Source organism: Corvus cornix, chromosome 5 (genome assembly GCF_000738735.6).
Source record: "Corvus cornix cornix isolate S_Up_H32 chromosome 5, ASM73873v5, whole genome shotgun sequence".
Taxonomy (NCBI): Eukaryota; Metazoa; Chordata; class Aves; order Passeriformes; family Corvidae; genus Corvus; species Corvus cornix.
Window position 1 is genome coordinate 6,167,923 of NC_046335.1, and position 22,861 is coordinate 6,190,783.

Genomic DNA, 22,861 nt, shown 5'->3' on the forward strand with positions numbered 1-22,861 from the left:
TGGAGCACTTGGAGGGGGCAGTCTGCCCAGACCAGGTGCTTGTGCTGCTGCAGAAGTTGCTCTGTAATAAATCTGCAGCCACAGACCTTGCAGCCAGCTCTCCCCTATGCATCCAGGCAGCATGAAAGAACAGAACCTGCTACACGTCAGTGCAAAATGAGAGGAGAAAGCTGAATTCTACCCAGAGGAGAATCTTTGCTGGCTGTATAAACTGATTTTAGCAGGAAAGGTGCAAAGCTCCCTGAACAGCACACAGGTATCCACAAAGACCCGAGCCACTACAAAGCTGAGGGAGGAGAAAGGAAAGCACAGAATAACGTTTATCCCTTTCCCTCTCTGCACAGAAAACTAAACCTCCTCTAAGTCAGCATAAGGCAATTGCTGAGCTCTGCCATCACCACCTGGCACCCAGCTGGTACAGACCCCAACACAACAACACCCAAAACAAAGAGTCAACACCACCACCATCTCTAGATCATCTCATATGGAAAAGGCTGACAGTGAGAGAATGGCTTGTGGCTGCTGCTAGAGACTGGGAAAGGCTGGAACCTGCTCTGGAAGACCCACAGGGAACTGGCACAAAACATCTCACAGTCCTTTCAGCTTGAGATCTGTAGGGGTGGGGAATTAAGCTCCCCAGGAGGTTCCATCTGATTTTTTAACTCTCTCATCCATTTCCTCAGCATGTGCAGGCAGTTCATGATAAGCCTCCTGAACCGCTCAAAGAGCTCTATGGGGAGCAGAGATTATAAAAAATTCAAACAAAAGCAAATGAATAAAAACAAAAACTGCACAGATTAAGAGCACATGCAAACAATATCTTTTAGAATGGGTTTACAGGTTTAAGTATTTGTTAAAAAAATCTTCCCCAGCTGGAAAACACTACATGATGGCTTAGCAGGTATTACAAAATCTGTTAAGACTTGTCAACAAAAACGGCAGAGGCTAGTGAATCATGAACATTAGCTATCAATCCTCTTTCAGCACACAGAATTCCCACTTTTTGGGGGTTGTAGGTAGGGAACATATTGACTGATAACCAAGCCAAGAGCTTAGACATTCTGTGGTGTAGTAACTAGGACCATTTCCTAAATGAGTAACTGTAACAAATATCAGAGATACTAAAAATGCCAGCTTTGAAAATAAAGAAAATAAACTCCTCCAACCTCAAACCCATTTGAAGCCACGCACAGCTCTTTTTATTTTGTGGAAAAAGGCCCCTCTGGGTTTTCAGACATATTCAGCAGTCAGAATCAAGGTCAGCTCTTTCCAAAAAATCCACAACACTCACTAGGCACCTGATGAAGTTACTCAGATTTTTAGGAAGATTTGGTTCATTTGAGTGTGGAACTCCTTTTCAGGCCTGGCTAAAAGTGTTACAATCGGCACTGGATGGAGGCCAAAGAGACGAAGGTAAGAAAGCAGCTGATTGGCAAATCACAGCATTTTTCTGTAATAATCAGATAATTTTGTAAGGATCTCAAAGATGATGCATGGAGCTGTGCAGTAATTAACCCTGCATGCATTAGGGTAGTCTTTAATACATCACAGAGTATCTTGGCACTAAGAACTGAACGTCAGCAGCAATGGTGTGCTCTGTTTCAACTGCAGTAAGATCCAAGGTCATTTGGATTTACATGCTCAGAAATCGAGATTTGAAAATCACATCTAAGTTGAGTTTGGCTTGTTTTCTTATTAATAATACATGAACTGAACCAGAGATTAAAATGGATAGATTTAGTGGTATAGTAACAAAATCAACTTGTTTTTTAACCAAGTGACCTGTTAGAGACACTAAAAAAATCCCTAGAAATTGGCTGTAGAGTCAATTAAATTCAGTTTTGTCAACACGGAGAGAATCTGGCCAAGGGTTTGAAAATCAGGGCAAGATGAGAGGCATCACCATGTCTTTTAAGGAATCAAGTGGTTCACTAGCACAGGGGTCACTGGCTTGTCTGATGCACTGAAAAATGCACACTAAGAACATCCACGGATGACCCAAAGTAGTAGATCCTAGGTTGCCTAAAGGTTGCATATTTAAAGGTTTTATTCTTTTCAGTTTTGCTGTAATATCTACAGCAAGCAAAATTATTGCATGGCCTTCTAATGGGGCACAGGATAGCACACTACAGGGAAATCTTATCATGAAAAAACAGCTTTTTAGATAAAAGAAGAAAAAGAAACATCAGAAAGAATATGTCATACATCAAAGAATTTCTCAAGTCACAACAGCTTCCGGCTCTAAGGTCATCCTTGGAAGAATGGAATAGTTCTGTGCACTATTTTATTTTGTGCACTATTTTATTTTATTTTCTTCTGGAGGTGGCTTTATCTTCTAACATGCACCATTATGTAAAGACACTCAAGGAAATGAAGGATGAAAACAGATGTGGAGATTTTCCCTGAGATGTGGTCTGGAACTGACAGCCCCTTTGTCTGCTCCATCCCTTTAGTGGCAGTGCTCAGGAAATTGCCTGGCCCATCCACTCAGGGACTTATTCCCCCAGGAATTAAGCTTGTGAGCTGCTCCATAGTCCTGGCATCTCCTCAAGCATGACAAGTTCACCTCTTATTCTGTCTCAATCCCAAGATATTATATCCAAGGGGCAGAGATAATTGTGGATAATGTTCGCTGGCCCTGCAGAGTGCATACAGGAGGCAAACAATCCATAAAGGGGAAACAGAAAGCCCCACTGGTGCACAGGCCCCGCTCAGGGACCCATGGGAAGCACAGTGAGACCTTGAGCATCTCTCCTGCATCCTGCTCTCCAGAGACCCCTGGATTCCAACTGTACCTGTTCCTAGCTCAGCTCTGTGAGGCGAGGGACACTTGTTCACCTCGTCCCAATCTGCAAGGAACAACCAATAGCCTCTACAGCCTCTACAACGGAACAAAAATACTTGTCCAAACGATTTTTACCTGCTCTTTCCAGCAGGGAATTGTGTGCAGCTGTCACAGCTAGTTTTGTAGAAGTTCCCTCTGGCCACGAAGCTTGGCAGCCTTCTACTCCTGGTCATCCACAAGGAAATCCAGCCAGCACTTATGGACACCTCAATGTGATGGGACATGGCAGGAATGGCAGCCTGATTCCTCTTTGTTGTCTCAGGGTATCACTAATTCTTTCTACAGCTCTTGAAGCTCTTGTTAACAACAAACATGGATAAGCTGCACTGTCCTCATGTAGATTAATGTTTAATGAAGTTACAACCTGTGTCTATTTACCATAAACCCGTCTCCTTTATGAAAGCTTAGTGGACCAGCAGTGAGTAATTCTAATACAGTGTTATGTTCCTGTGATTTCCATTTCAGTCAGTGCAATGTGGAATTGGCTTTCATTATCCCAATTGCCATTGATGTTCAGGTTGAATAAATTAAATAAATAAAATTAAATAAAATGCCTTTTTTTCTCATTCAACCTATGGCTTTTCTGAAGGAAACTACTGTTAAAACATGATAGACATTTATTTAATTGCTTTCTGAGCAAACTGTAAGCCATACAACAGCACAGAGGTCAAGATGGAAAATCTTTGGGTTTTTACAGACATTTCAGAGTGTTATCATTAGATAAGACCTTGAGACATCTGCATGTTAGTTAATGGTTGTTCTGCTTTCTTGGATAATGACCTATTTCTTACAGAAGAGTTAATATCTATAAATTTCTCATTTGCTGCCTGGATATTTTAATAAAAACTAAGAGATTTGAATTCTGTGTGTTTCATATATCAAATTATTACTGCAAAGATTTTTTTAATCTACTTAAAAATGGTAATATACACATGAAGTACTGCCTCATTTTACCTCTCACAAAAAAAAACCCCCAGGTTCTGATGGATGAGAGATACTGTTTAATATATAAAGACTTTTCAGTTTCTCATGTTTTTAACCCTGCTTGTTATTAGATGAGTAACCCTGAAATCTGTATCACTAAACATAAAAAAATAAAAAAATAAATCCCATCTTGTTTTAGCCACTGTTACACCAGGAAATAAATGTCCATGTATTACATATCTCATCCCAGCTGTCAGAGGAGGGCTCTCATGTTTAAGTGATTTAAGATTATGGATCAGAGGCCACTTGCTTCCCCTTAGGTAATAATAATAAATATGCTAATGCTTTTAGTGTCATTGTTAATTCCTTGTTTGTGAGCACACAGAGACAGGCTGAAGCAATATGGTCTGAAGATGGGATGTGAAGATGAGCTATTCCCAAGGAGATCAGGGAAGCCAAAATTCTGAGCTTAAAGCACCGTCAATGCAGTGTGGGAGACCAAGTCCTCTTCCCCGTACCAGGAAAACACACAGAGGCTTTAAATTCTCTTTAGGACATCTTGCTACACAGGCAGCAAGGACTAGATCCTCACTTAACCTCCTCCACTCTAACTTCCACTTTGCCTTCAATTCTCATGTAAGCACCCATCCTTATCAGTTTTAGCCAAGATCTTTGTTGGGACTACACACTGAACGTGTCATTCAGGGATAACTATCTGAGGCAACAAATCAACACATGTTAAGCAGTAGTAATTTCAATCAAGTTTTTAACTTACATTTTGATTTCAAGCATATTAATTTAAAATCTTTAGTTATCAAAGAAACATATGTGTTTACTGTTGCTCCATCAATGCTAAGATCATTCAATACCATAGAAACCTACTGGAACACTCATAAAAAAACCTCATTCTTCCTTCTTTAAATTTAGGTTTCAAAACAAAGGCATTTCAACATACTGAGTGACTGAGTGAAATGTATTACAAATTTGGGGCAAATGATGTTGCAAAACACATTCCAGTGTGACAGTGGAGATATATTTGGAACAATTTAGGATGTAATAGCGTATACTAGGTTGAAAAACATCCCTGGATGATGGAAATTGTCTGATCTCTCTGATGGAAATGAAAAGCTGAAATTCCTCAATAATTATCCTGTGTCATGAGTACATGTGTTTTGCAGGATAATAAGAAGCTTAATGAAAAGTTCATAAAAATTAAGGAAAATGGGAAATCATGATGCAAATATATCCTCACAACAGACTGCTCAGAATGTCATTACTGGAGCTTTGAAAACAGAAACTGGTAGAAACCTCCAAGGTCAGGTCCAGGCTGTCAAACAAAGCAGTGCAGAGAAGCAATCCAAGACCTGGAACAATAATCCCCTCTTCCAAACTGGAGCACTGTCTGGACTCAGCAGCTCAGCTGCAGGTGCAGAGCATCCCATTAGCCCCTCTGTATCCACAATAATAAATCTGAGCTGACACTGCGTACCTTGGGGGTCTCTATGCTCCCATCCCCTTGCTGCTCTAGGTTTGGTGCAGATGGATGCAATTTAAGTGCAGAGAGTCTTACAGCAAGGCTTGAAGGATTAATGAAGGACCTAAGGCAAGAGAAACCATCCACCCTAGATGACCAGTCTCGAGGACTGTACCACTGTTTCTATGATTTTTCAGATGGAATTTACAACTTTTTCTCATTTATTTGGGTGAAGTACATCATAACACCTTCCTGAGTGGAGATGAATGTAGAAAGACTGGCTATGAAACAGCTTTCCAAGCTTTTGCTAAAGACAAGGTTTTTGCAGCAGAAAGCAAACTGCCTGATCCTTGCCCTCATACAGACCCTGGGATGCTCTGTGCAGGCACTACAGGCCACTGGAGCTGTTGCTTTTGCAGACTTGCAGGCTGTAAGGGACACGAAACACCAAAATATCCAACCCAGTGCTCAAGTTCTTACATTTCTTGTCTCTATTCTTCTGTAACATGGGCTTTTCTGGGAAGCTTGATTAGCTGCAGCTACTGATGTCCAGATGCAGAGGTCCCTGAAATCCTTCCACTGTTCTAAATTGGGTTTGGATCCAGGCCTACGTTTAGGGAAGTCTTCACCAAAGGAAAATTGTTAAAAACCTAAGTCACAGATTTTACAGGTATATTAATTATCTAGCTAAGCAGCCACTCCATCTTCCAGACCAGAGAACAATGCTTGCCATGAGTTGGAGATTATGGCTCTAACTGCATTTTTATAATCTGTAAAACCGGACATGCGGAAACTATGGTAGGAAATTTCAGTAATTAAAGCATAGGTTCTCCTAATTAACTGCAAAGCATCATTAAAATCTAATGAAACTGTAGTGGAGTAACACAGAACTCTGGCTTAACTGCAAGGAGATAAATGCAAATGAAAGTTGAATTTTCATGTAGTTTGAAGTTTATACAATAGGACTGAATGCATTTACAGTGGTTTAGAATACCAAAGCTCACTTTTAACACATGTGAATCAGGATTAGGAAGTTAGGGTATTAGTGTATAAGAAGTTAACGTATTAAAGAATGTAGAATACTGAAGCATAAGAATCAAAGAAATAAAAATTTTTGCTACTTAAAGTAGTTGTATTTGTGGTGGTAAACTGAATTTCACAGCAGATGATAAATAAGAGAACTGCTGTTGCATCAGCATGGTGTAAGACTAAATTTTTCGGTGCAGAGACTTCATCCTGGCATACCTGAACAATCTGCATCACCCTCCCATACTGCACCAGAGATTCAACTGAAGAAAGAACTGTAAAGCTCTGCAAGCACAGTTCAAGATATTAATCTGTCATGGCTTTTCCTCACCCTCCTTCAGACCCTTGGCTTTTAAGTTGTTAGGAGGAAAATCATGGATACTGGAGCTTGAATACCTAATTTAAGTTGATGTGTACCAGGTCCACAGGAGCCACAGGAGCACTGCTGATCCTCACTGAACAAAAATCTGTACCTAAAACTGTTTTATGTTGCCTTACACTCAAGGGATTGCAGGTGGAACTCTTCCCTCATCTGACTTCAGCTCTCTGAAATAGCCAAAGCTGGACAGACTCACTGCACATCCAATGGAAAAAGAGAGGTCTTGAGGACAAGTCATGAAGTCAGTCCTGGCAAATGATCAATCACTCTCCAAAGATGACCTTCTTTAATCAGCTTTTGAAGAAACCTAAATGACCAGTCCTTTCTGAGGGCTAAAGTCCTGTAGGACTTCCACCCTGGCATGGATGCCAATGGTATCACACTCTCTGTACCTTCCTACCAAAGGCCTGAAGTGCCAGTCCAGAGATTTGAGCTCAGGGAGATCAATGTCTACTGCCATTAAATCCTATACTAATTATGCTGATGGATACACCGACATCCTGGGCATCAGCAAAAGGTCCAAGCCAATCAAACTCATCTCATTGGCACAGATGCCAATACTTCTCAGGATAATACCAGTGAAGTTTAGACACCAAATTATGTTTTCAGGCTAATTTGAAGACCAATCTCCCATTGATTTCAATAGTTAAGTACATTAAAATAATTTAGTACTTAGACAAACTAAGACTGGACAGCAGAAAACATTTACCACAATGACAAATAAACACATACTTTCAAAGCAGCAAAACAGTCCATTCTTAAGCAGTTTTTGTTCCAAACACAAACATCATAAAGGTGTAGCGTGCAGTTAAGAATTTGTTAGTAAATTTTATGCTGCTATACAGTCCACTTTCTAAGAAAGCACACACTGAACACAAACTCTTGCTATCTAAACTGTTACCTCGGGTACTCATACCTTTTCTGTGTCAATTCCTTTAGACATGGACCAGGTTGAGACAATATAATCCATGACTCTTTCACTAAGGCCTTTTGGGACTTGATATAATTTTAGGAAATCCCTCACATTGTTCAGCATCTCATGGTACCGGTTCGTGTTGGCATACATTTGCTGGAAAATGGTGGTGACGTTTCCAAAAATAGTTGCATAAAGAAGAGCTGGAAAAAAAAAAAAAAATTGAAAATAAATATGTATGCTCTAGTTAATGCTAATCATAATTCAAGGCTAATGTCAGAGAATTTTATGCTTGTCTACAAATTACTGCAAATATGTAGATGTAAACTAAGAATTTCTACTTGTACACACCTTCTCACACACGTACATGTACAGAGTTGTTTCCTGAATTTACCCATACACCTCATACAGCTCATACAGCCATCCCATGTGCATTCATTCACAAAATCATAGAGATCATGTCCATGCATGGAGTTATTTAAAAACAGCTGGTGCATTTTAAGTCTTTTACCCTATGCTAATCCAAACTAATTTGCAAACGTAGCTTCAGCCTGCCAGTAAACTTTGAAGGCACTGCCCAAAGAATCATCTTGATCTCCTGTAAGATTGGCTCAGCTTCCACATGCTATGAGCAGAAAATGGCCTCAGTCCCAAAGATGAAACAAAATGGAGAAGAAAGGAACCTGGGAAACTTGGCAAGGGGATAGGGATACAAATGGGGTCCTGTGTCAATGGCCAGGATGTTCACAGGAAGGATTGAGGGTGGCAGTCACAGTCTAATGTCGCAGAGAGCTCCACCACGCATGGCTGTGTGATGTCAGCTCCAGATGCCAGCCACAAATGAGTCTGAAGAGAGAAAAACTGGACCAGCAAACAATAGAAAGTGCCTTTGCTGAAGGCACATGGCTGGGGCAGGAGGAAGTCATGGCAGACTGGGAAGTACTGCCTCAAACCCACTCCTGAGTTCTCTTCTGGTTTGATTCTCCCCTTTCCAAACATGCCCAAAAAATCACAGGCCATACTTGAGAAGGTCACATGTTTTAAGGAAACCTTTCCAACTGAAAAGTCATCAATCTCAGCGTACCATTACGAATGTGATGCAGCAAATACTAATTGACGCAGAGCAGTTAATTTTTAAAGGCTTAATTTGGCAAAGCATTTAAGACAAAATTTAAATGCACACCTTTGCTAGTGCTGTCTTGAACAATGCTGGATTAAACCACGCTTTTAAAGTCAAGGAAGTTTTAGGTGCCTTATTGTTTCACAATGTAATTACACTTGCAAACTAGCCCAAAATTATATTCTTACATTAGATATTACAGATTTTGGCAGAAAAGAGATTCTGGCATCTCATAACACCAATGTGCTGCATTACTTCTGGTTTTGACATTATCAAATACACAAAAATGTGCCTGTCATTTTTAATAATCTTTGCTCAGAGGTACTTTATAGCAGAATTCAGCTATGCATTTCCATATTGCTTTTTTTTAAAAAAAAAAAACCAACTGCAGCCTACAAATGGTAAGAAATAAGCCACTGTGAAAGGAAAAAATGCCTTCCATCGCTCAGTGCATAATGTCTTCCCTCTACAACACCCATTTCTACCTCCAGAAATCTCACTTTGTTTCACACTAATTTACTATTGTTCATCACCCCTACGTGAGAGGTGGCATTTTTATAGAAACACAGTGCTCTCCTAAAACCTATCTAATAGAAGAATTATACTTCCATTTCACACAGAGTTTTCTATATGTCCAGATAGAAATCAGATGTCAAAGTTCATCACATATACAGGATCATATCAAACATGGTCACAATAATGTGTAGCACAAATGAACACAAGATTTCTGTTTAAGAAAAAACAGCAGAATAATACTCTGTGAGATGTTGCAAGGGCAGGTTTTTTCCTTGCTTTTCTGATTGCTGCATTACATCTGCGAGCTACAGAAAGATTTTCTGTACCTCCGTATCCATTCAGACATATATCAACACTTAAGAGTACAAGCATATGGATTATAAGAAAGTTCAGATGGATGAATGCCACATGACTTTTTTATTTCTTTAGCTTTCTCTGCTCTTTTGGACTTTTGCAGCAGGACAAACCTGATGAAATATCACTTCTCTTAAGTGCAACATCCCTCATTCTTCTGAACAGTTGCTGATTTATCATGCACTCATCTCATCGGGTACATGAGGGCACAATATCTCTGATGTTAGATGCTACTGCAAATCATATAAATGCCTAGAGAAGCCCTAATTGCCCCCAAAATGCTGTCTTTCTTCAGAGGTAGAATTTCTACAACCTCTAACTACAACTAGACTGCATCTGCAAATCCAGTGCCTACAACCCAACTGGCCATGCAGACCTAGCCAGAGGACATAGGCTGATTGAAAATGTGCCCTGTACAACTGGCACAAAGAGATTCAACTCTGTCACCTGCCAGGTTGGAAACAGCTAAGAATGCCATGGTGAAAACAGCTTGTCTGAAGCAACTGGAACCCTTTACCTCCTCTTAGCAGAGAGGATTTGTACAAAAATACACGGCCGGAGAAGAAATTCTAGTTCTATGTCTCATAATATAGGCTCCTGGAAAAGCTGTACTTAAAAAAAATGTTTCTTTGGGACATTAAGGGTAAATAAATCATTGGATCAAGCACACAAAATCCCTGTAAACACCATCCAGCAACACCTCACTAAGCCAGAATCCACCAGGCTGTGGAGTCTGCACAGAGAAACTCAGCATTATCTCCCTGTTGGAAACCAAAGCCTTCCTTTTGAACTGGAAATGGTAAAAATGGTTGAGTTCAGCCAAATACTCCACTGCTCTCACAGGTCACTGCATGGGGGATCTTTGGCAAAGAGTTGAAGGGAACCTACTTAGATCTTCACAGCTTTGAAGCTGTGCCTTAAAGGCTCTCCTCACTCATGTTGCTCCCCCATGCCCACACCAGTAGCTGCTGAGGCCAGTTTGCAGGTTTTTGGGGGAGAGAAGATTTTTCATAATTTACCTCTCTCTGTAAATCCTCTACCCATCCCTGTTCTCTACATGACAACTAGAAAAGGAGGTCACTTACAGAAAGCTGATTTTTACTGTTTTGCAGGTCTTGGTATGCAACAGAAGCTCAGACACGCTGACAAGCATCTAATGCTGCTGTCACCTTCAAAGGGTTAAGGCTCTCCATCAAAAACCCTTAGTGTCCACAATTAGCAAGCAAAGATTTCTCAGAGAATCCCATTTTAATGAGCAAATGTTGAAGTGACAAGTGTGAGTTTTACCCCTCACCTTTAAAAAAAACGAAGGCAGATGAGCACTACCGAGGGCATTCCACTTTTGCTGTATTTTAATTATTTTGGCAGGTGGAATTGGCAGTAAAAAACATTTGCAAAAGGTTCTGAAAGAAAATAAAACACTGTGTCTCTCTTTACAGTAGAAGTATTTAAACAACCTCTAAAGAAATCTCTAAAGGTATTCATACACTTTAATGGTTTTCATTTAGTCTCTCAGTTTACAGTAAAGAGGAGAGATGAGATTGAAGGTGAAATTACCCAATTTCATGAAAGGACTACTTAGGTCAAACTGCATTTATTCACCTTCTCTTTACTGACCTGAATTTCTCCAAACATCTCCTGTTATGTTCCTACAGTCATGCAACACTCATCAACTCAGTTTTTCGATCTGTGTAAAACTGGAACAGTCTTCACTAAACTTCATAGAGATAAATTTGATGTAATGATGCAGAAATATTTTTTCTCAGTCCTAAAGGTGAGGTAAGTGGTCCAACTGTTATTTTAGCTTCTATCTTTACTCTTCAGTGTGGCAAATCTCCCCAAAATTACATACAAGAACCCAAGTACTATATATTTTTACATATAAAATCTGTTACTATATTTGTACTTTTATAAAACATTTCTGAATGATTTAGCATAGTGTTACATAAATGTTTTAACCTATTTAAAAATACGGAACTTTCGGAAAAAAAATTACTCAGAGTTACCTAAATAATCCCAAAGCATTTCAGATCTCTTATTATCCTGACCATATGCTGAATACATCCAGATAGGAACATCTGCCTTAAGGAACTGAAGGCTTAATTGAGAGATCTGATTTTCCTTATGTCCTGCTCTATGCTAGAGTAGTGTTAATCCAAGCATATACAATGTTCCTCTAAACTGCAATTGTAAGGAAGATTAGCAAGTGGGTACCAGCCTCTTCACCCAAATATCAAGTGACAGGACAAGTGAAAATGGCCTCAAGTTGTGCCAAGGGAGTATTAGATTGGAAATTAGGAAAAAATTTCTTCACTGAAGGAGTGTCCAGCATTGGAACAGGCTGTCCAGGGAAGTGGTGGAGTTCTCATTATCCTGCTCTGATTTTGGCAGTAATAAATCCACCCCTGGAGGGATTTAAAAGGCGTGTAGATGTGGCATTTGGGGACGTGGTTTAGTGGTGGGCTGGGCAGTGCTGGATTAATGGTTGGACTCAAGGACCTTGGAAGTCTTTTCCAATTTAAACGATGCTACAAGGCCATGATCCTGGAAAAATATAGATTTTCATTTCTACATGTTGAGGTTAGCTGCAACTTCTTCAACTAATTTTTGAAATTAGTTATTCCTGTAAGATTTTTAGGTCAGTATTATTAAAGTTCTATCATTCAGGAGAGATTTGATAAAAACTCCAACATTCGTTTGCATACTGGGTTTGCATGGCCTGGTTGTGGTACTGAGAGGGTGGCTTCTGTGAGAAGCTGCTGGAAGCTTCCTCCATGTCCAGCAGAGCCAGTCCCTGGCAGCTCCAAGCTGGATGTGCCACTGGCCAAGGCTGGGCCAGTTAGGAATGATGGTAACACCTCTGTGGTAACATATTTGAGAAGAAGAAATAAGTTATTGTGCAGTTGTAACTGCAGCCAGAGAAGAGCAGGATGGGAATGTGTGATGGGAACAGCTCTGCAGACACCAAGGTCAGTGCAGAAGGAGGGGCAGGAGTTGCTCCAGGTGCCAGAGCTGGGATTCCCCTGTAGTCCGTGGTGCAGCCCATGGGGAGGCAGCTGTGCCCCTGCAGCCCATGGAGGCCCATGGGGATGCAGAGATCCACCTGCAGCCCCAGGAGGAGACACATGCTGGAACAGGGGGATGTCTGAGAGGAGGCTGTGACCCCGTGGGAAGCCTGTGCTGGAGCAGGGTCCTGGCAGGGACTTGCAGACCCATGGAGAGAGGAGCCCAACTGGAGCAGGTGTTCTGGTAGGACTTGTGACCCTGTGGGGACCCACGCTGGAGCAGTCCATCCTTGAGGGATTGACCCCATGGAAGAGTGACCCACTCTGGAGCGGTCTGGAGAGAAGTGTTGCCCATGGGATGATCTCACATGAGAGAAGTTCATGGAGACCCATCTCCCGTGAGAGGGACACCACACTGGAGCAGGGGAAGGACTCCTCTCCTGAAGCAGTGGCAGAATCAACCTATGATAAACAGACCAAAACCCCCATTCCCATCTCTCTGCGCCACTGGTGGGGAGGAGGTAGAGCTGGCAAGGAGGAAAACATGGGGGGAAGGTGTTTTTAAGGTCTTAAGGTACTTCTCATTATCCTGCTCTGATTTTGGCAGTAATAAATTCAATTAATATCTAATTTGAGTCTTTTTTGCCTGTGATGGTATTTGGTGAGTGATCTCTCCTGGTCCTTATCTCAACTCACGAACTTTTGTTATATTTTCTCTCCATCCAGCTGTGGAGGGGAATGATAGAGACGTTTTGGTTGGTGTCTGGCACCCAGACAGGATCAACACACTACAATTTACTAAATACAGAGAGAAGCCCAGTACCCAAATATCTGACTCACAATTTTTAAAGCTGAGTAGTTTTCTGCTATTTCTTTCCACCTCACCTTAACACAGCTGGCTCAGATTGCAAAACTTTTGCAGCACTGTTTGGTGCACCACCAGGCAGTGCCCATCTCCTGCGTCAAACAGCCTCGCTGAGATGCTGCAGCAGCAAAAAGCTGCCACTTTCTCAACAGAAATAGCTTTCCTCAAATCCACCAACAAGTTTCAACCAAGTGTACTACTTGGGAGAAAATAATCCTCCTAAGCCCCCTCCCTCATCACTGTTTTACAGCACTTTTTTGATGCCAGCCCCAGCCTCCCACATTTCCCCCTCAGGGACACTCCTGTCTGCCAGCTGTGCCAGTGAAAGCACCAACACAGCCCCGTGGTTTTACAGCTCTTCAGAAGCCCAACCTTGATTCTGAATCCTTGGCCCCAGTAAATATTCTGCTGTTAAAATACCCTCTCCCATCCCAGCAATGTTTTACATCAGTGTTCAATCAGTGTTTTAAAATACAATTGCTCCCCATTTACAAGGAGATGCCAACATCACAGCACACTAACTTTTAAATTTTTCTTCCAAAATCATCCAAAGCATTAAAAAAACCTCCTCTCCTCCAATTACCCCTGCAGCCAGATCACTGTATTATCCCATGACACATCATCCAATGCATTTATCCTCCTATAAGCCGCAACAATGCATTGTCACACCCACCTTGCAGAGGAGAAGCTAAGGGGCAAAGGTCTGGATTCAGCAATGAAATTCAGCTCTGAACTCCTCACCGAAACCATCTGACTGCTGAAATCTGGGGGGAATTGTACACAATTGTGTCTGATCAAAAGCCCACCATGATCCCAGATTCCAGCCTGATTCCACCACTAGCCTGGCCTGGGCACTTCCAGATGTGTGTCCTGTATTGCCCCTGCAGGGTGGTGGCATTCCTACATCTCACACTGCAGTCACAGAAGGTGCACGGCTCCTCTGTGGGTCCAGCTGACATCTACCCCTGTTTTCCCAGCCCAGCAGCTCCCTGATAATTACAGTAATGCAAACTCTAAATTAAGAGGATGGTGATAATAAAGATAGGCCTGTAAAATCCCTGTTAACACTGATATTTGCTCGACAAGAACTAAATGATTATGTATATTAGATGATAATCAATAGTAAACTGTAGGAACTCACACTCACTGTTCTTCTCCTTGCAGGGGACGCTGCACAGAAGAAGGGACAGCTGCTTTGGAGGTAGTTGGGCATTTGGTCTTCCTTATGCATAAATTCTTATTAAAATGAAGGCTTTTAACTGCACTTGAACGGTCACTAATTTTTAAATGGTGAACCTGGGAGCTTTTTTTTTTCCATGAACACACTCAGCTAATGGAAAATACTTACATTAAAGCTCCAATGCCTCACCACCATGCAGATGTGATGAGCTGACTAGCTGCACTTTTGCACAGAGCTGCAAGCCAAGACTGGCTGAAATGGTATTGCAAAACATGGTCTTAAATTAATGCTACCACTGTCCACAGCTATCAGTGTGTTTGCCTTCTTGTCCTGTGGCAGTGATGGACGGAGCTGAAGCTGGTTAAGGTTATTCAGTTGCACAGACAACAAAATTCCTCATTTCAACCCACTGAGGATGAGGGGCCAAGAGCTCCCAGGTCTGATGCTAAGCAGCTTCAAATCACAGTTTGCACACACATTCTGTGCTCAACATCCCCTGCCACAGCCACCTCAGGTTATTAGATTACTTTGTTCCTTCCCCTGAGAAACAGTGCTGGCCACCAGAAAGAGAGCCCTGCACAGGCTCAGGGGGTTCCTGTTGGTATTTGGATTGAATTTCCTGCATTTTCTTTCCACTGGAGAGCTTTACAGGTCTTGGGACTGCCAGGGTCTGCTTCTTCCTCATCACATTAGTCAAGGGTGTTAAGCAACATATGGGAAGGCACAGCCTGAAAAATGGTGGCAATTACACCACAACAGGCAGCAGGGCAAACAGCAGTACCCTGTGTTAACTGAATGGTAAATGCATCACTTTGCTGGAAAAATCCTTATTTTGCAGTGAAAAGGCCTTAATTCTGAACACTTTTTCTGTAAGAGCTCTGAAGTAAGAGGCTGATTAGGGCTTCTTTTACACATTTCATATGCAGTGGAAGCTGGGTCTAATGGGTCACAGCTTTTGATGGTGACAGTCGGGGCAGGAATATTTAACTTTCCATTTATCAGAACAGTATGACACAAACACAGATAAGAATTAACTAGTGAAATGAGTGAAACCACTTCTTATAACAATGCTTCATCATTCCCATTTCTTCAGAAACCCATCACCTCCTTCCTAAATGGCACATCTAGCATTTCACACACTGCACAAAGTCCTGTGCAAAGGTAAATGTTAATTAAAAACCAAACACTTGCCTAAAGGAATTACAGTGGGTGCAGAAGGAAAGTAGAGAAGCAGAAGTTAACCGAAGTTCATGAGAATTATGTTCACCATGAATTCCAGCAACTTCCATGCCTCTAGCACACTTTGCTCCATCCTTATTTATCATTTTCTCCATTTTGAATATTATCTCTAACATTGCCTCGTTTCCATGCAAATCTCTCCAGTATTTCGGGAAAAGCTGAATTGTGTCTGTCAGACAATCATCCACCTATCATATAAATCTTTCTCCTTCCTTTCTCCATCAAAAAAATATTCCCAGAGTGCTGTCCTCACTCTTGTTACCGCCCAGAACTAAGACCCAGGGATCAAAACCATCCCGTGCCTTCCGCACTGTGCCTCAGTGTGTCAAAACTGCCACCAATAACAAGCACAGGACACAGTCTCCAGCACCACTGAACTGCAGCACAGGAACCAAAGGGGTCATCTCCAGAAAAAAGTTCTCTGAGCAAAGTCGGCAGCTGTCAGTATCACTGTGTGAAACAACTTCACGGCTCTGTGCGGGATTTGAGCCGCGAGGGTTTTTTCTCTTGTTGATTTTTTTTATTTTTCTTTTAATACTTTTAAAGGAATTTTTTTAGTGGGACACCAAGTTCTTGTCACATTAAGATGAACTCAGGATAGCAATGTTGCTGGAGGCAGGATGCCAGAACGTCACTTGCACACTGAGGAACACCACCTAAATTGCCTGTCTTGTTAAAATATAATGGAAAATTTGTAAACACACCTTCAAAGTACTGCACTGTAGGAAAAGATGCTTCTAGCATGTTCCTAGGTTCTTTTTTTCATGTGTATGCCAGTGCAGAAGTTTGTGCTGTACAAATCTGTGTGCTGGTGTGGTTTAGATGCTCATATATATACATATATATATATATATGTACATACACACAGATACACAGTGTAAAGGTGAACATACAACATCAGTGGGCTCAGAATTTCTGCAGCTGCAAATTTTCCTTTGAGTCTTCTAATTTGCTTGTTCTTTCTAGTTCTTTAAAATCTAATTTTGCCTATTCATTTAATTAAATGTTCGGTTTTATCTCAGCATAAATAACAAGAATGGATGTGGGACAATTAAAGAAATTATTCCAGCTATAAAACACAGGCCATGTGCAGCCCTGAGAGATGTGGTAAACACACCTGTTACCATAACAGTGAATATTTATACAGTATCTGTCTGAAAATATTAATGAGACAGCGAACAGGTAAAGAAATATTGCTTCTATTTAGTAGAACTCAGCCTGAACTCTGTGTAAGGATGATTTTTGAGAGTAATTATATGGTATTTTTAGGAACAAAGTAAAGTACTTAACCCTTAATATTAAAAGCCTCGAATTTGGAGATGATGTTTCCATCCTATTATTTTCAGAATAATTCTGCTTCATAAAATGACCACAAAACTGCTTCACTGAACTCAACAATATTTCTTACTCATCTAAGTCAGCTACAGAAGCACTTTCCCTCTAATTCTCCATCCTGCAAATTCAACACTTCTAGACAGAGCTTAGCAAACTTCTGTATCCAAAATTTTCCATCTGATGCTGACAGATTAGCTCTGATTAAATTTTTCTTTCCTGACACATTTGCACTAAAATGAATGGAAAAAAAAGTTTCCCAAAAGGTGAAACAATTCACCTCCAGGTTTTATAAAACTAAAATAATTCACAGCAAAACATTTTTCCCCCAGTCTTTTGATTTTAAATATTAGAAACCTGAACAATGGAAGAAAACCACATTTTGATGCAAAAAAAGAGTCTTAACAGCCTAAGAAAAAGTGGAACATTCATTGTCTTCACAAATACCCTCAATTTATATTGCAATGGAATATCTTCCACAAAACCAACCCATGAGGTCCTAGCACACTGCTAGCAATAAGGGCCAATCCAAACCCCTTTTTGCCCTATTTATTAGCACCAGATTTTCATTTTATCAGTACACACGTACACATGCACACATGACTGGTGTGAAGCCTGCTCCCCACTCCCACGTTTGGGCAGAGCTCAGGGCTGGACCTCAGCACCTCTCCTGTTTTTCTGACATAATGCTGGTTTTGTCCAAAAAACTTCACACTAACGTTTTCAGACTTTCAAGGTGAATTAGCTTTACTCTACTTTGATTATTCACTTTGGGAACCTGTCCTTCATGGCAGTATTGATTTAGCTGTGGCAGATGCTGAGCTGTCACCAAGCCTGACAGCTTCTTCAGAGCTTCCTCTGCGGTTATCTTGTAAAACAGTCAATAGCCAAGTGAAACCTAACTGTGAAAACAAGCACATTTCCCCCTTTTATACTCTATGAAATCACATGTCCTGCTCCATGCTGCATCCTTCTGGGACGAGGAAAGAAGTTGGCCTCTCAGTTTGGCACTCAGCATTATCAATTAACCCTTTGTGTATTCAAAGCACATCCACCCCCCTGCCCGACACCCTTGTCACAGATCTGTGGCTTGGCAGTCACTCAGAGCTGCCACAAAGCCACCTCTTACCAGTGGAGAAGGGTCTTTGGGGAAGGTGAATGTGCTTAGGAAAGGGTTTCATTCCCTGCACGATGCTGATTTGAATTCCAATATATTTGGGTAGATTTTATGGCACTTCAGAGAACACCTATGGTCCTGCAAAGACACCTTTGCAAGTGCCACAAACCACCCCGATGAAGGGCAAAATGGCAGGCAACACCCCAAAAATATTTTTACGTTGTCCATCAGAGATTCACAAAGCCAAGTAGTAATATGTATTTATATTTATATTTATATTTATATTTATATTTATATTTATAGTTATAGTTATAGTTATAGTTATAGTTATTTATTTATAAATGTATATGTACAACTGGGCACCAGCACTCCAAAGGCTACAAAGACATCTGTTTTCAGGTGAAACAAGTTGTCCAAATACTGTATCATTTACACTACCTCCACTTCTCTCCACCAGTCCCACAGCTCTCCACCAACTCCTTCTCCATAATACCAAAAATAAAAAACATTCCTGGAAGCATTGCTAGCCATTGATGTTGTCCTGGCAGAAGGAGTTTGAGAATATTCAAAAGAACAACAAAAGTTTGCATACACTGTCAAACTACAACCAAAAAAAAGCCTGGCTTTTCACTTTGGCCTCAGTGCATGTATTGCTGAACTCTCCGTGACTATGTGAGACTGGAAAAGTATCTTTATTTCCTGGCAGCAGCTCCTGGAGCTCCTCTCCTCCCTGTCCAACTCCTTCTGATCTGCACTTGTCTCTATCTGATTACCTCTCTGTTTTCTTGCTCACTATTCCAGGAAGGAGATGCTGGAATTAGATTTGCTGCATTTCCATTCCTACATTAACACTAATTTCACTGAAGCCAATGAAATTACACTGATGTCTGGAGAGTATCTGAGGAGAATAATTGAGTGTATTTTATCACTTTCCTTTGACTTTTTTGGTGACTGTTTTGTGGCATTTTTAAATGTCCCATTTCACTAAAATCCACTTCTTCTACTCTGGGATGCTGCAATGAAGTTTCTCCTTGGGACCATGGAGTTCTTGCTGTAAAGCTCCAGACACAGCCTGGAAGATGCCTGGGATGGGAGCACAGAGACGTGTACAGTGATAAATGTGACACTCAGCACCACCCTAACTGCTCACCCAGCCCAAATCCATCCCCTGACTGCAGCCCCCTCCAGATAAGTATGATGAGAGCTCAAGAAAGAGGGTGCAGAGCGCATCCCTGCCCTGGGACACTCCTTTCAGATTTCCACAAACCCAGAGAGCCCAGGGACTGCACCCACACCATCAATTAGCCACCGACCATCTCCACCCAGCATATCTAATACCACTCCACAAATCCATTTCTGGGCTTTTTTTCCTCACCAAAACATTATTTTTTCATGCTATTCTGCAAGCCTGGCTGCCCCAGCCTTTACACTGACCACCCATAGCCACCCTTTCTGGAAAGTGAGTAATTGCTCCTCTCCACCTCCTTCACACCACTCTTGTTTTTTTCAGCCATCGCCCACTGTTTTCCCAGTTGTCATCCCATGCCTCATTCTTGTCACCTTTTAGACACCCTTTTTAATCTTTCAGGATCTTGTTGCAGAGCAGTGCAGTGTGGTGCAACAACATTAATTTTAATTGCCTGCCCAGGAATCCTATTTGCCTTTTGTTGACTGGTACTGAATATTGCACCGATATTTTCCAGGAACCCTCAGCAGTTAGAGGCAGGTGTCATTCCTCAGTGGTAACTGCTAATTTAGAAAACATGACTGTGTAGGTATAGCTACCTATTCATCTGCATGCGCTGACACTGAATTTCATCAGCCCTTTTCACAACCATTTCTGAGGTGGGATTGCTGGACCAAACCAGCAACCCTCATTTCAGGATTCAGCACACCTGCAGCACAATGGAGTTTTCTCCTACACTTCTCCCAAGTTGTCTCCTAAGCTGCATTTAGATACAACTATGAGGTTAAAAATAAAAGTCTAAGCAAAATTAAATTGTTTTAATCTTTTTTTAGGTTTATGCCAGTATCACAGATAGGTCCCAATAATTGGAAAGATTTTATCATCTTTCTGCTACAAGCAGGACTATTTCCCAGAGCAGGAGAAAGCTGTTCTTGGATGTTATCCAAGAATGACTAAGCCAACTCTGAAAGTCCAGTGAAAATAAACGAGAGATTTGACAGAATAAAAATATCAAGATTTGACCCAATAGTTATAACAGTTATGGGGTGGGATGTCTCTTGAACATTAACTCTTTAGCAGCAAGAGAAAGCAAGAATTTCTAAACTACATGTTTAACTCCCTAGTCTGGCAGCCCCAGTGTGCCATTAACACTGAACATCTAATTGTTTTTATTCACACACCAGTGAGATCAGCCATGAATGCAAGAGGTTAATTTAAGTGGCCTTGTTGCCTTTGACATAATTTGTCAGTATTTGTTCATATTAGGAGCTGAGGGAATGACTGCAGGGTCTCTCCCTCCACTTATTTTGCCATCCTGAGTTGCTTCTCAGCTGTTGCAAGGCACTCATAGCTGGTCATGTGTGCCAATAATGTCCTTTGTTAGGGACAGTGACATCTGAAACTACACACAGAATAGGCATTGCACACGGAATGGGGAGTTTGACAGTAAATTCATGCTTTTTGAATGCAACTAAACACCTGCAGGTATCACTCACATTGAGTTGTCCTACCACCAACTACTGTGAGTAAGAAACTGCTGCAAGCCTTGCAGGATGGAGTCTTCAAACCCCATGAAAATGATATTCAACAACGCATTTATTAGCACATCTCTTCAGGCCTTCCAGCCTGCTTCTCCCCAAGCCTCTGCAGTATGGTACATTAATTTTATACCGAACTATTAATTGCAGTTGACTTTGCAAAGCTCTTTTCTTTACATTTTTTTATTCAGTTTCGCAAAACCGATCCCAAAAGAGTTCATCTTACTCCCCACAGCTGTTTGATCAAATTGCAAATATTTCCTTTAATCTTTTCAGGCATTCAGATTTATTAACTATGGAGCAGAGCCTCTTCATCTCCTCTACTGATGGTTTGGGAGAAACAATCTTTCACATATTTCTCATTTTATGCAATTGCTTATTCCTGCAAGTACAAATTAGTAAGCATAACATTAAAACACATTTACCTAACTTAAATAAAAACACTTTGAACCAAATTTGCAAGCTAACCTGCTTTAGTTCTTAATGATATTAATCTGAAGCCATTTGTCCCAGAGGTTGTGGTCTATAATTCACTGAGGCCAATAAAAAGTAGCTGCTGATGTTAGTGGGTTTTAAGGTTGGCAATAAACACGTATGAGTATATTTTCCTTAGAGAAGCTGTATGAGAAATTTCCCAAAGGCAGGAGAAAAGGCCTTTGGGACACAATTTTAATTTTCTTCATGCCTATTCATAGTTAGAATTAGGAATAATAATAATCATCATTTCACAGCCACTTCACATTTCTCATTAATACATACATTTTACAAAGAAAGGTAAATTATTCAATTTTGTTCCATACTTAAACATTTATGATTAAGTTCCATACTTAATCATTTATGTTAGTTTTCCCTGTTCTATTTTTTATTAGGAAATTCAGAATGAAATATTTTATAAAATTGAGACAAGCACTCATGGTTTTAAAAATTGCTATTCCCCATTTTGTTATGTAGCTGCTTTTATTCCATGAAATAGGATAAACTTTAGCCAAAAAAAAAGTAACACCTTAATCTGAGTCTTAGTCTGAATTTGTAGCTCTAGAAGATCTTCTAAAGTGAAAGAATAAGTCAAATGTCTTATTTTTTTTTACTATATTCCACTTTTCCACCATCTAAGTGAAGTTTTAAAAAAAACCAAGATATGCTCTCCTTCCATTTTTAAAACCTTTTCAGCAGAAAACCAAGGGAGGGATTTTTCTTGTTTTTTTGCAGTACTGAAAAAGAAATCTGAAAAGCAGAGTAAGAGAATGATCAAGAGAGGACTTTTCAGTTCTCTTTAAAACAACATATTAGCTGGGATGTAAAAAAGCCCCCCTTGTGTATATCAATTCTTTTCCTCAAAATAAGTAATTTAGAATAAGAATAAATTTTCAACGAAAGTAAGGATTTTCCCAAGTACTTTCCCTTTGATCTGAATAAGTTTCCACCACAAGTTTTTTTCACTATCTCATTAACTCCCTCCATTTCTCCCTCCTCTCCACATATCCTTTCAGCCTCTGCTGAAGTCTTCCAGAAGTGATACAGCTTATTTTTTATTTTGTTTAGTAGCTTAGCTGCCTCCCACCTGATGTGACTTGAAGCTGTTTTTCTTCATTTACTCAATGTTGTTTGTAATTATTTAACCTAATTGATACGATGCCTCCTCTGAGTAGAGCTGGTTGCCATGACACTGGAAGAAATTACTCCATATTTCTCCATTCCTGGACCTTCCTGAAGAATTTATGCAGAACATCTTGCCTTCACCAGCTCCCTACCTTCACACGCATCCATAAAAAACAATTAATGGTCTAATCCTTGCAGGCAGATTTCACTGGAATAAGAGGGCTAAAATTGGGGGTGTTTTTTTGTAAA

The 22,861-nt window shown here is 40.7% G+C and overlaps 1 protein-coding gene across 1 annotated transcript in view; it reads right to left on the bottom strand.

Moving 5' to 3' along the window:
• Positions 1-22,861, bottom strand: part of KCNH5 (potassium voltage-gated channel subfamily H member 5) — a 162,568-nt gene that overhangs the window by 54,752 nt on the left and 84,955 nt on the right. The window contains exon 8 of the mRNA XM_039552922.1: positions 7,565-7,764. Within this exon, the coding sequence (XP_039408856.1) occupies positions 7,565-7,764 (200 nt within the window). The remainder of the gene's footprint in view (positions 1-7,564; positions 7,765-22,861) is intronic.